The sequence below is a fragment of the Hyperolius riggenbachi genome, chromosome 6 (assembly GCF_040937935.1).
Source record: "Hyperolius riggenbachi isolate aHypRig1 chromosome 6, aHypRig1.pri, whole genome shotgun sequence".
Taxonomy (NCBI): Eukaryota; Metazoa; Chordata; class Amphibia; order Anura; family Hyperoliidae; genus Hyperolius; species Hyperolius riggenbachi.
In genome coordinates, this window is record NC_090651.1 from 66,524,727 (window position 1) to 66,538,178 (window position 13,452).

Here is a 13,452-nt window from a genome sequence, read left to right on the forward strand (position 1 = left end):
ACCTGACTGCACTAGCAGGGATGCCTTGTGCAGTCCCAAGGAATTACTCTAAGATAATCTTAGCAAACAATAGTAAAGGCTGACACTCCAGGTGTTAGCAGGAACAAACCATCATGACCAGCAAAGGACTCTGGGAGAACATAGTATTTATACTGCAAGCCTTCAAGGAGGCAACTAGGCAATTTTCTTGACAAGTATATGCAAATTTCTCAGCTGCAGAGCAGGTCTGAAACTTGCAAAGTGAAGACAGGTCTCTTTTCCAGAGACCTGCAGCCCTCAGACTTAAGGAATGGTCAAACAGCTGTCTGCCTGTGCAGACAGCTGAGCGGATCATTACAACTGACATATGGCTGGTAGGTACATAGGCATAGAGTATTATGGGCTCTCCCCCGCTGCCTCCCGGGCAGGCTCGTTGGTTCGCCTCTTTCTCGCCGACTCATTCCTACACCCCGCCAGACACTTCTTGAATGTCTGTTAGGCTCCACCCTATGTGTTTCGTCACTCTGCGACTCCTCAGGGGAGCCTGCTGTGGGATATCCATAGAGCGATCTTTGACCAGTGCAGCAGTGGTCAAGTAGGCTGGGTGAGTCTGATCCCTTGTGGGGTGCATGGTGGTGAACTGTTTAATAATGCTGAGCACTGTCTATTAAAATAAAACATTTTTTAAAGGGCTCTGCTGAAGCCATCATAGAGCGCACACACGCACAGAGACTGCTGTGACAACATTGGACTTGTTTTTTTATTTAGTTATACACAATTTTAGAATTGTGTTTAATGATTGGAAGTAACATGTAGTGATGGCCCGTACCTCCGCAAACGTTCACGAACTTGCGAACTTTCGCGAACCGCAATAGACTTTAATGGGGAGGCGAACATTGAAAACTAGAAACATTTATGCTGGCCACAAAAGTGTTGGAAAAGATGTTTCAAGGGGTCTAACATCTGAGTTTTTGCATGGATGAGTGGGATAGACGCCAAAAGTCCCGGGGAAAAATCTGGATTTGACGCAAAGCAGCGTTTAAGGGCAGAAATAACAATGCATGCTAAATTGGAGGTCTAAAGTGCTTTAAAACATCTTGCATGTGTATACATCAATTAGGGAGTGTAATTAGAGTACTGCTTCACACTGACAGACCAAACCCACTGTGTAACGCACTGCCAACAGCTGTTTGTGTTGTGACAGCTGTGCAGGACTGGTGCGCACCATGGCCAGAGTGCAGGCCATGACGGTTTTCAAGCCCATATGGTAGCTGGGCTGAGGTAGCTCAATGATAGAACAGTGGCTGTCCAGCTGATCGAATTTGGTCTGTCCACAATGAAGCAACAACCTTATTATCTTGGGTGTGCATCCCCCCCTCCCCCCCGGGACACTCATATAGCCAGAGGTCATTGCTTCATTGTGATACGCAGGCCCCTTCCCCGCGGCAAGGTAATGATCACGAAGGGGAATTGACACATGTACATGCCTTTTGTTTTGTTGTTGCAGGTGCAGTGCAGCCAGAAAAATTAGGCAGGCATGAAGACGCACCAGAAAAATTATTATAGCGGCCGATGCTAGCAGCGGCCTTAAAAATTCAGGAATCCGCCTGGAGTCCTGGTGGACCCTGTTGGTGGTGGCGGAGAAGGCAGTCAAGCGGCCTGCAGGCAGAGATGCTGTGTGGGGACCGACTTAGTCTTGGGGCAGGCAGTCACACGGCGTGCAGGCAGAGGGGACTGACTTAGTCTTTGGGCAGGCCTGAGCGTGCTGTGCAGACCAGGCATCCATGGTCATATGGACCCTTGACCCAACGCTGTGTTCCAGAGATGTCACCACTTGCCTTTCAACATCATGGTACAGTTTAGGTATCGCCTTTTTTGAAAAAAAAAATTGCGGCCTGTTATCTTCCACTGCATTGTGTGGCTTTGCTGTTGTGTGCTGCTTTTCCTCAGGTGGTCATCCCATTGCAGTTTGAGCTTTGTAATCATGTGCCTTCGTAAGTTAGTTGTCCCTACGCGGATCTTGGTCTTTCCACGGCTCAATTTTCGGTGGCAGAGAGTACAGATGGCATTGCTCTCATCTGAGGCAGACACACACAAAAATTTTCACACAGCTGAGCCCTGGGGTGATGGCACTTTGGTGGTGGTGGCCGACTGAGTGTTAAGTGGGGTGCCAGAATCAGAGCAGGAGGAGGAAGATATGTCACGTGAGAAAGATGAGGTGTTCTGTGTTAAATAGTCAACTACATCCTGACAATATTGGGGGTTGATGGCACGTGCCTTCTTCTGAACACTGTACTTGGGTCGAGGGTCGCACGAAATCACGACAGCGCAACCTCGAACAGACCTGCCAGGTGGCCTGCCTCTGGCTCTTCCTTTTGTTTTGTCCATATTGGGGGGGGGATGAAGTGAAAGTTATGCACTGACTTGACTAATATAGCATTAGGTGGCCAGAGGTACCCTCAGTATTAAGTAGCTGGTGTTGCCCCCGACTGAAGGGAGATCTCATCAGTGGAATGCCAAGAGCTGGGTAAGTAGCCTCTCGTTTACACTCTGCTCAAAACTCTGCATGGCTGGAGGGAGGGAGGCACTAGGGGAGGGGAGTGAGCCGCCTTTCCATCATCAGGCACATGTAGGCAGTGGCACGTGCCTACAGTGCCTTATGGTGAATCCAGCCCTGACGGGGACTATGCTGTACACTCAATCTTTCATAATTCCATCCTTTTTGTTGCTTATACGTATAAACAATAAATACATTTTGCTATGCACTGAAAAGTTACGTACAATTTATTCAGGTAGAAAACAATTTAACAATCTATCACACACCATACAATTCTTTGTAAAGTTGGTGTGAATTTACCCAAATTTTTAATCTAAAAAAATCAAGAAAAACAGGAATATTTCGATGACTCTGTACAACCAATCTTTTTTATCGAAATGCAGTAAAGTCAAAAAGAAAAATTGTAACATGTGCTGCCACCTTTAAGGTGACCCTTGAAGGGGTTCTCTGAGATTAAAAAAGCTAAAACTGACACTTACCTGGGGCGTCTAGCAGCCCCCTGCAGCTGTAATGTCCCACGCAATCCTCCTCCGAAGCTCTGTTCCCCGCCGCCGGTAACCTGCTAATTATTCATCTAACTAGACAAACAGAACTTCGGCTGCGCGCGTGCTCGCTCCCGCACGTCATCGTGAGCTTACTGCGCAGGCGAAGTATGAAGTTTTCTTGTACTGCGTCTGCGCAGTAAGCTTCCCATGATGCATGCGGGAGCGAGCATGTGCGTAGCCACGGCCGCGCAGCCACAGTTCTATTCGTCTAGTTAGACGAATAATTATCAGGTTACCGGTGGCGGGGAACGGAGCATCAGAGGAGGATGGCGCGGGACATTACAGCTGCAGGGGGCTGATAGAAGCCCCAGGTAAGTGTCAGTTTTAGCTTTTGTAATGATACCAGATAACCCCTTTAACTGTACAATTTTTACACTAAATGCCATCTTTCAATGCAATTTTAATTATCTAATTGTACAGAAAATCCGCCGTTTTTGAAGACAATTGATAAGGTACAATTCTTTGGTCGATTGCTAAATAGGATAAAATCGATCCAAAAGTTGGATTTTATGATTGAATTTGGAGAAAGAATCGTTCACTAAATGCGAACAATTGATAATTACCTTTCGATTATTTCCGATCGTAAAAATCGTATCGAACGATCACATTTAGTGAAAAATGTTACCGTTAATGGGCACCTGTAGGGAGATGTTCTTTCAGAACATGAACTGAGAAAAAAATCTTCCAGATAGGGACAAAAACATTAAAAATGCCAAAGAGGTTATAAACCTTTTTTATACTATTCAGATTTTTTTTTTGCTTGGAACTGGGATTTATCCAGTGCCTGCTCTAGCCTCAAATTTTATTTGTCTCAGGTGACTTTCTGTAAACTGTGTTAGGGAGCTTCCAGTCCTGTGCACTGTGTCACCTCGGTTACTTGACTGCACCTTACTCTCGCTGTATGATGACACAGTGCAGAGCAATGTCACGCTGTCATTCCACACTGTCCTATAGCTATTGCTGCTACTTCTATCCTGGGACATGAACAGGGCTCCACCTGGAATTGTCACATCCTCTGTATAATTCTTCTTCACATACCTGAATTGCATTTTACACAGTCAATTGGTGATATAACAAACACATTTTGCTATCCATGTGTAAAGAGTGAATGGAGAAAGGGAATCCTGGAGGTGGCCCAACCTCCTTTATTTAAGCCTCTGTCACCTGCAGGTATCACTGCAGTCACTGTCACCAGGAGGACATACAGACCAGGCACACAACTGACACAGGTGAGGACCTGGCTATGCTGTATTCATTGTTTTTTTTTTCGTTTGTTTTGTATTTTTTTACGTTATTGCTACATCTAGGATTAAAATTGTAACTTATGATTTAGGAAGACCACTTGAGGCCTAAACTCCCCTGATGCATTGGATTGCGAACCACCTAAAAAAATGGAACTTTAGATATATCTGCAGCCTTTAGCTGTCACTTGCCTGGCACCTGTGTCTGTGATCAGCTGTAATAACTGCACATATTAATATTTTTTTAGGTATCACCAGCATACTCTGAAGTGTTTTTCACTTTTCTCAAAGGAGCTAATATAGATGATTCCCGTCACGTTTGTTGCTTAGAGGCTAGCTCTCTCGCCTTGCAGTACTGGAGTCCCGTATTCATTGCCTGGACACTATCTGCATGGAGGTTGTATGTTCTTCCTGTGTTTGTGTGGATTTCCTCCTGCATCCCCAAAACTGACTGGGAGATGAACTAGCTTACCGCTAAGGAGACAACCATAGACTATAGCAAAAGTAGCAGACTATGGCTGGGGAACACACACACGGCCACAAGCATTCCACTTGGCTGCAGCTCTCTTTACTCCCCCATGTGCTTTTAGTTCTACAGCAGAAAGGTTTACACAAGTGTTAGCTTATTTCATATTATTATGATACATTAACAGTGTAGGGTGACTGGTGCCAATAATAGAGAATGTAAATTCCTTTAGGCATATTGCTCCAGTATTCCCATCAGTAATGCTGTACAGAGAATACTATATTATTACTTTTATTATGCATTTACATGGCAGTGGCCTTTTCTGCAGCACTTTATAGGGTATATTGAACTATTCAAGTCATTAGCTGTCCAAGTCTAAGACCAGTACTGGAGGGAACCAAAGGGCTTATCGAAACCCCCTCATACATACTGGCGGTGCCAGGCAATCCCTCCGGGCAGCAACACTGGAACTTCTTCTGGTGCATTTCAGACACACAGGTCCTTAGTCAATAATTAGCTATGACCTGTGTGTCTGAAACATGTCAGCTGCCAGCTTGTTTTTTGGATGTACCAATAAAGATATCTGGATTTAATTGACATATGTAGTGTTGTGGGCATTTGTAAATGTTCAAATGACGTATCAGTTTGTTTTTGGGAGGAAACTAGACGGCATGGAGGAAACCGAGACAAACAAAGGGAAAACACAGGCACTAGTCTAGTTTAGGGGACCCAGCAGGAAACCTCATAGAGAACAGTTCTCCCATCACAGCAGCCTCTACAGCATAAAGCGTTTTGATTGGCTGAATAGTGTGGGCATAGTTTACACATTTGTAGAATTATTCTATGAGGTTTCCTGCTGGGTTCCCTAAACTAGACTAGCATCAACATGTCAACTCCCAAAAATTGGGGCAGGATACACACTTTTTCCTTTTTCCTTTCTAATTGTTTTTCTTGGCTTTTTATTCAACACCCCTTAATTTGTGCACACCTTTGCATGTTATGTTTACGCTTTATAAATTAAGGCTGAGAATAATGATTTTTAGGGAAGAGGTGATGCTAAATGGGACAATAGTTATGAATGTTGACTGTATTAAGCCAGATATATGAGGTGCCATCTTGCATGCTTTGTTGCTTTGGAGGAGTTGGAAGCTATATTGTGGTTGTTCTGCTACATGCTTTTTGTACGCAAAAGAAAAGCTTACCCTTTGGACAATTAATTCTACTTAAATCATTTATCACTATAATAAGAATAGTAATAATTCGATTGCTGTAAATTTATGAAGGCGATGACCAATGTAATTTTGGGAGTAATGCAGCTGGAATGTATCTGTAGAATACCTATTGAAGGTCCTTTCAAATACGAAGGGGAGGATGCCATGTTACAAATATAGAGCACTAACCCAGATTAAAATCATATTGAATGGGAGTGTTCCACTAAGTTATTTGGCAATAGGTCATGGAATTTATGTAAAAGAAATATTAGGGTTTGAACACTCTCTGGATTTTATACTGTGTATCGTTCATAGTTAAAATACCCAGATTACCTGAATGCTCTGCCTAGATTGAATATTTAACATGTGTGACTGGCACATTCAATAAAATCGTGTGTCTGTATGTGTGTGTGTGATGTACATTTGTCCCAAAGTAAAATGCACTATAGATTACTTATTTCCCAGTGTTGCTTACGGTAAGCCGTTCAAATCTGACATATCTGAAGGGTTTTGAACTAGTCCATCTCCTGGGGATTCTCAGTATCTCCTTCAATCTTTACAAAAACACCCCCCTGTAATGGATCTATACAAATATGTCAACCAGCCTGCCTACTCATTTGTATGCTATTTTGGCATTTGGACAACTGCAATTCAGTAAGTTCTTTTGAAAATGAAGAAAACCCAGAGAACCACCCATGAGGAGATACACTAGTCCAAAACCTGTCAGATGTTTACTGCTTTATGTAAGCGAAAGGAACACAGGAGTAAAATAATTTATAGTGCATCTTACTCTGGAGGAAATCTACAATTGATATGTATTTTAAATTCTACAATATGGAGAGATACAAAAAGAACAGTGATATCCAACAAGACCTCAGCACTGCAGCAATAATCTCCGTCTGAGTTCCCACACTCAGAACATAGTTTCCTGCAGCCACCCAGAGCACAACAAGACTTACAGGTGGCTGCCGCCACAGAGAGAAAAGGTACCATCAGATAATATATTCCACGTTTCAAGCTTTAGACTGAGATTATTGCTACAACACTGAGGTCTTGTTGGATCTCTGTATGCATCTTTGTGGATTAGGAGCCTCTGGCATTTAGCTATTCTGATGAATCCATTTAAAGGGAATCTGAAGTGAAAATAATCTTATGATATAATGAATTGTATGTGTAGTACTGCTAAGAAATAAAACATTAGTAGCACAGATAGGAGTCTCATATCGTTTCCAGTACAGGAAGAGATAAGAAACGTTATCAATGCAAAATAAATTCTATAAGCACTGCTATTTTCTGAAGCACTTATACACTGAAGAAACAGTGAAAGACAACTTCAGATAAGATTTTACTGCAGGGAAGTAAACATTAGCTCTGCTCTGTCTCATAGTTTTAAATGCAGAATGGAGTTTGAAAACTGCAAATATTCGAGAATTATGTAATGTTATAAAAAATAAGGCTATATAACTGAAAATAAAAAAATGATACTCTTTTCTTTACTACTAATGTTCTATTCATTATCCACACTACACATACAATTCATTATATGATTTATTTTTGCTTTAGTGTCACATGAAAGTAACACTAACTTTTCCCTAGTACATGTAACTGATTTCATGTAGGAGTTTTCCAGTTCAACTCAGTTTGAAACATATTAATGCTGTTATCAGCAGCCTGATCTCTGACAGATACAACCTTTATCTGTCTGGCTGAGATCAGCCTGGTATCTGCTGAAGGACAAGTATCTCGAGATCTGATAGAATTAGATAAATACCAGCTGTGCTCTCATTGCATATCTTAGCTAAACATATCTACCGTATATCTATGTTAATCTAAACAGATGAAGTTCCTCCCTGAGTAAGATAAAGATCTTAAAGACTTCATGAGTAAATAATTAGTGAATATATTATCCCAGAAACAATAGCATAATACTACACTCTATTGCAAGGCATTTTTAATACAGTTCTGAGCACCGCATTACAGGAAGGACATTAGAGTTTTGGAACAAGTGCAGAGGTGGGCCTCAAAACTGGTCAAAGGGATAAAGGTGTTTTTTTTGTACAAATAACAAGAGGACGTGGCCTATATAGAGAGTAAAAGGTCTTTGACATCTATTTAAAAAAGGGGTCCTGTAAAAGTAGTTACAAGAGAAATCTACCGGTATACTACAGAAAGTAATTTTGGCAAGTTATATAACTGCTAGTGATGGCCATGTCTAGGAGAACTCATGGAGAAGCATGTGATTTTGTTGATCAGCTGATCGATTTGCAAAGCTCTGATTTTCTATGATCCTATCCTACTTTAGCACATAATTATGACTAGCAAATCAGAGACATACATATCTATCACCTGACCAAACTGATCACAAGCTCCTCCATGAGCTCTTCTAGACATAACTATCACTAATAACAGCGTCTAAAGGGGGCTTGAATGCTTTCCTTGCATTCAAGGACATCCATGGCTGTAATTGCTAGAAAATTCCCAGTGGTGTTGATCCAGGGATTTAATTGGACTGCCATCTGGAATCAGGAAGGATTTGTAGGCCTTGTTTTAATTGTGGTGAGAATAATGGATGCACCCTCAATCGCCGGTACACTGATCCTATATATTGCATTGCAAAGAGTTTCAGAGAGGTCACTATATCTGCTGCTACATCCAAGGACGCATCAGTTCTGCAGCCCTTTATCCACCTCTGGACATAGGTCAACTAAGTAGTCTAGGGCAGCAAGACAGCATGTCCCAAGGTGCCATAGCAAGCCAAAACCTCTCTGGTGAAGCCTTTAACCACTTAACCACTAAAGGTGGTATTCCTCGTATGGACCAAATCAATTTTCCCTCCTACCATTAATTTGCCAATAACTTTATGACTATTTATCACACTGAAATTATCTATAGCATATTTGTTTCATCACCAATTAGGCTTACTTTGGGTGGTGCTTTTTGCTAAGAATTATTTTATGCTATATGCATATTAACAGGAATAATAAGAAAAAATTGAAAAATGTATCATTTCTGTTTTCACCCATTATAGTAATAAAATAAAACAGGATTCTCTGAATTAAACCCACACATTTAATTTGCCCATTTTTCCCGACTATTACAATGTTTAAATTATGTCCCTAGTACAATATATGGTGACAATATTTTATTTGGATATAAAGGGGTATTTTTTCAGTTTTGTTGTTAATTTACACTATATCACTAATGACAAGAATTTATTTGCAAAAATAACAGTAATATATCCTCATGACATACATGATTAAACATTGAGTCCCTAAGGAAACTATTCATGTATTTTTTTAAAATGTCATTTTTTACAATTGTCTTATTATCACAACTATGGGAATGGGGCAGGTAAGGGGTTAATTAATGGGGCATTTATTTATTTTTATTTATTTAAATGTATGCAGGTTGTCTTTTTACTTTTTGGCCACTAGATGCCCCCCCCCCCCCACACACACACACACACACACACACACTTTATTCCTGAACAATACACAGGAAGTGCTGTGTGTGTGGTTTTAACACACACACACCACGAACCCGTGCGTTTGGCGTTCGCAGCAAGGTACTTATGTCTATACCCCTGGAGCTAAGATGAAGTCTCAAGGGTCATATATATAGTGTAGCTGGCGCAAGAATTACTTTCTGAGAAAGGATATGTATGCTGAAAATCAGGTCCTCACACTCCACTTGCCACTGATAACCAGGCAATGAACATTTATAGAAATGAATAATTAATGGTAGCCCCTTTATTTCAGGCTTTTCTATAAGCACTTTTCTGATGGTCATAGATGATGTGATGCTTTAAAGCAGAATTAAGGAGCACATTTACTTTGGGAATTCATTGTGGTGTTGATGGACAATTGGACATTGTTCTTGTGATTTTTCACAAAAACATTATTAGCTATATTACCATTGCAAGTCAGTATGGTACCCGTGCATGTTTATTGCTTATGAATTTGTGGAATAAGTCAGCATCACTTGGTATCCTGATATCTCTGGCACTAGTGCCTATGCAGTAACGATGGGATGTTTATATATGTTTACGTGGATGCACAGTGGAAAATACTAATCAATATTTTGGAAATTGAACGGTGTAGGATAGAATGTAAATTTCTCGATTTATACATCCAACCATTTTTTTCCTGAGTTTTTGTTATTTTTATTTTTTTTATCAATTGGGGGAAAATCTAACACATGTGGGATACATTGTACAGATTTTAGTTACTGTCAGTCACAAAAACTGATTGTAACTCTCGAACTGAAGAAGAAAAAATATTTTAAAAAAACAGCAATAACGCAGACAGCAATACAATTCTAATAGAGGTCCAAATCCATTTCACAGCATCCAAAACTGAAAAACCTATATAAGCAAAAACAGGATAATAAACATGGCTCTGATGTTACATCATTATTTCTAATGAAAAGAATGGAATGGTACATTAATTTGGGCAAAGCTTAAAAAGGTCCTGATGATGCAGGTTTTGCATTTTCTGCATGACCTTTACTGAGTGCTGTACCTCAACTCCAACAGGTAAAGAAATGATAAATAACAGAAAGCTGATCTCATGGTAATAATCTGTGAAAGGCGATCTAATGGGGATAACCAGCAGTTTATCTTCCTCATCGAGAGGAAAATATATATAGAAATAGGTGCAGCAGGATCGAGCAACGCCTTACTTAATCGCTACCGATCTGTTAGATACATGTTGCAATAGTTATGCGATCAGATACTGTTATTAATGATGCCAGTACTAGCACTTGGCAGCTGTCCTCTTAACCATGGCACTGAACTTACTGCTTTGAGGAAGGACAGCAGCTTCCTAGAATTTTGTATACAGGCAGTGTGATATGATACACATGCAAATATGTTTTTTACATTTAAAATGAGGTTGATATTTGCAATAAACAAAATAATGGTTCTTAGACATTTGCAATGCAATTCCTTTTGCCCTCAATGTTTGTTAATCAATCATTAGGGTGACAGTGCTGGAAATGGGCACTGAAACCTGCCTCCCTATTTGCAGCAGACCTCCTCTTCCACGTATAGCAGGGCCTAATCCATGTGCATTTGTGCTGAGTAATTTTGTGCAAGGGCACTATTATCCTCCTTACCCTGCGCGCCAGAAGCATGTCTACTGTGCTCTGCTCCATCACCTTTCTTCCACTCCCATAGGGATGCCTAGAGCAAAGTGTCTTTACAGCAATCTGGTCAGTTGCTCACAAAACTCTCCTCCTGCCTTACATCCAGGGCCGTTTTTAGGCATAGGCGTGCCAAACAGATATTTGGGGTGACATCTGCAGCAGGAGGCACCACAGAGCTATTCTTTATGGAATTCTTATACAAAACTGAAAGTGTTATTAAGAAATATATGGATGGTAATTTTATAATCTAGATGGGCATTATAAAAGTGATCTGATAGACTTGTTCTATGATTCTTCTGATAGACTTGTATATAATCTATCAATTTGTTATTGGTACCCACAAAATGAATTAAAGTACACTTCCCACTCACAAGATTTGGGGAGGGGCACAAAAGGTGGAGCACCAAAATGGCCAGAAATGGCTGAGCTTAAAGAGAACCCGAGGCGGGTTATTAAATCTAAAAAAGGGACACAGAAGCATGTTCCCATCTGCAGGACATACCTCTGTGTGCCCTGATTGCCATGCCCGCTGCACCCCACTAGCCCCCTGGAATCTGCCGACATTCTTAATGTAGACAAAGTACTGCTGCAGATAGGAGCAGCGGGGAGAGGAGGTAATGAGCGCTGCCTAGTCCAGCAACCCACACGGACCAGGCAGCATGTGTTTTTTTTTTTTTACTTGTAGACTCGGCTCAGGAAGTTGGGAAGTTTTTTTTAATAGCAAGCAGAGTCATATTTCATCAGTTGACTTGGACCTCTGAAGTATAGAGGTGTTGCACTGTCATCAAAGAAAAAAAATATTGTTAGTATTCTACTATACTGTGCATGTGTCGAGTGTTCTTATAGTTGTTACTATTATATAATGTATAGTTTTCCCAACTGGTTGTACAAAGTACTAATACAACCATTGCTACTCTCTTTGTTTGACAGGTACTGACGGGAGAAAAAGACATAATCTGAGACTTTGATCTCAGAATGACGTGGAAGACATGCACTGCACTATGGCTTCTCCTGACAGGTAAATAATGGGATCAACACGAATAACATATGGTTTGTTACATATTCTTAGGACTGTTTTAAGGATTAGGGGTGAGAGTTCCAATCTGCCCACTTGACAAGGGAAATCATGAAGACTATTGGTGTGTATTTACTAAATGTTAAATCCCTGCACAGCAATATCACTCGTACTTCCAACAGTTCCGTAGTGTGTGTTGTGCAGTTAGCGCAATCTGCGCTACTTGGCATAAGACAAACACTGCTTTTCAGCATCAGAAGAACCTTATCACAACCATGAAACAGGTTGCTGGTCGTATATATGGTCTGGGCATGTTTTACTGCCTCTTGACTAGGGTGACTTACCATCATTAATGGAGCAAAATATTCTGAATCACACAAGTAAATTATTTGGGAAACTGTAGGGTATATGCCAATAAAATGACTGAAAAAAATGGGTCATACAGCAAGGCCAGCAAAATAATACTGAGCTAAGGGGAAAGGAGTGATTTTGCCATCTTTTTGGTTCTATATGAGATCTCTGGCTAAAGAAACAGTAGAGGTTGAAAAGAGTGCCAGAGCAGAAACAACATCACAACTACAGACTTAATGCATAGCCAAGGCAAACAAAACAAATACAAATACAAAGACTTACAAATAGTTAGGAAGAGGGAAGCCTCTGTATCCTATAGAGGCTTCTAACACTGTCCTCTGGTCCCCGTTGTCAAGTGCGGCCATCCTGAAGAATTCAAAAAAGTGCTTGTCGGACTGAACATCAAGGTCAAACTTCTCTTTAGATGTGAGTGTGGCCATTCTGCTGCGCCAGAGCAGGAGCATCTCTGTGTTACTGCAGCGGCATGGCCGTGCTAACGCGTGTGGTCTCAATGTTCCGGAAGGGTCCTGCGCAGCATTGTTGGTCTGGAGGACAACGAGGGAAGCTTCTGGATTCCCTCTTCTTAGGTAAGTATTTGATTTTTTTACCTGGGGATCTCCTCTGCTTTGCTTTAAACTGAATCTGAACCTGGATACATTTTTAAAATAACAGTTGTTTGTATAGAACAGAAGATCCTAATACTCAATAGCCCCTATGTCAGAATATGTTGAAATATAGCCTCCATAAATATACAGCATGTCTCGTAGATTCTATCTATTGTGTTCTTATTTTATTTTTGTACCATACAGTACTGTGTGCACTGGCAGAAGCTCAGAGTTCAACCACAGAGTCTTCAAATGTTACAACAAACAGTAAGTGCAAAACTTTAACTTTGTACAAGAGATATAAATATAAGTATTTCATTGCTGTACATTGATTCGT

The 13,452-nt window shown here is 40.9% G+C and overlaps 1 protein-coding gene across 4 annotated transcripts in view; it reads left to right on the forward strand.

Annotated features, from left to right (window-relative positions):
- Positions 1-13,452, forward strand: part of LOC137520895 (serine-rich adhesin for platelets-like) — a 116,335-nt gene that overhangs the window by 25,500 nt on the left and 77,383 nt on the right. Inside the window, exons 1-3 of one of the 4 annotated variants that reach the window (XM_068239434.1) lie at positions 4,152-4,310; positions 12,075-12,162; positions 13,320-13,382. In XM_068239434.1, the coding sequence (XP_068095535.1) occupies positions 12,120-12,162; positions 13,320-13,382 (106 nt within the window). In that variant the 5' untranslated portion in view covers positions 4,152-4,310; positions 12,075-12,119. Of the gene's footprint in view, positions 1-4,151; positions 4,311-12,074; positions 12,163-13,319; positions 13,383-13,452 lie in introns of those variants that run through there. The other 3 variants (XM_068239432.1, XM_068239435.1, XM_068239433.1) reach the window with 3 other exon arrangements.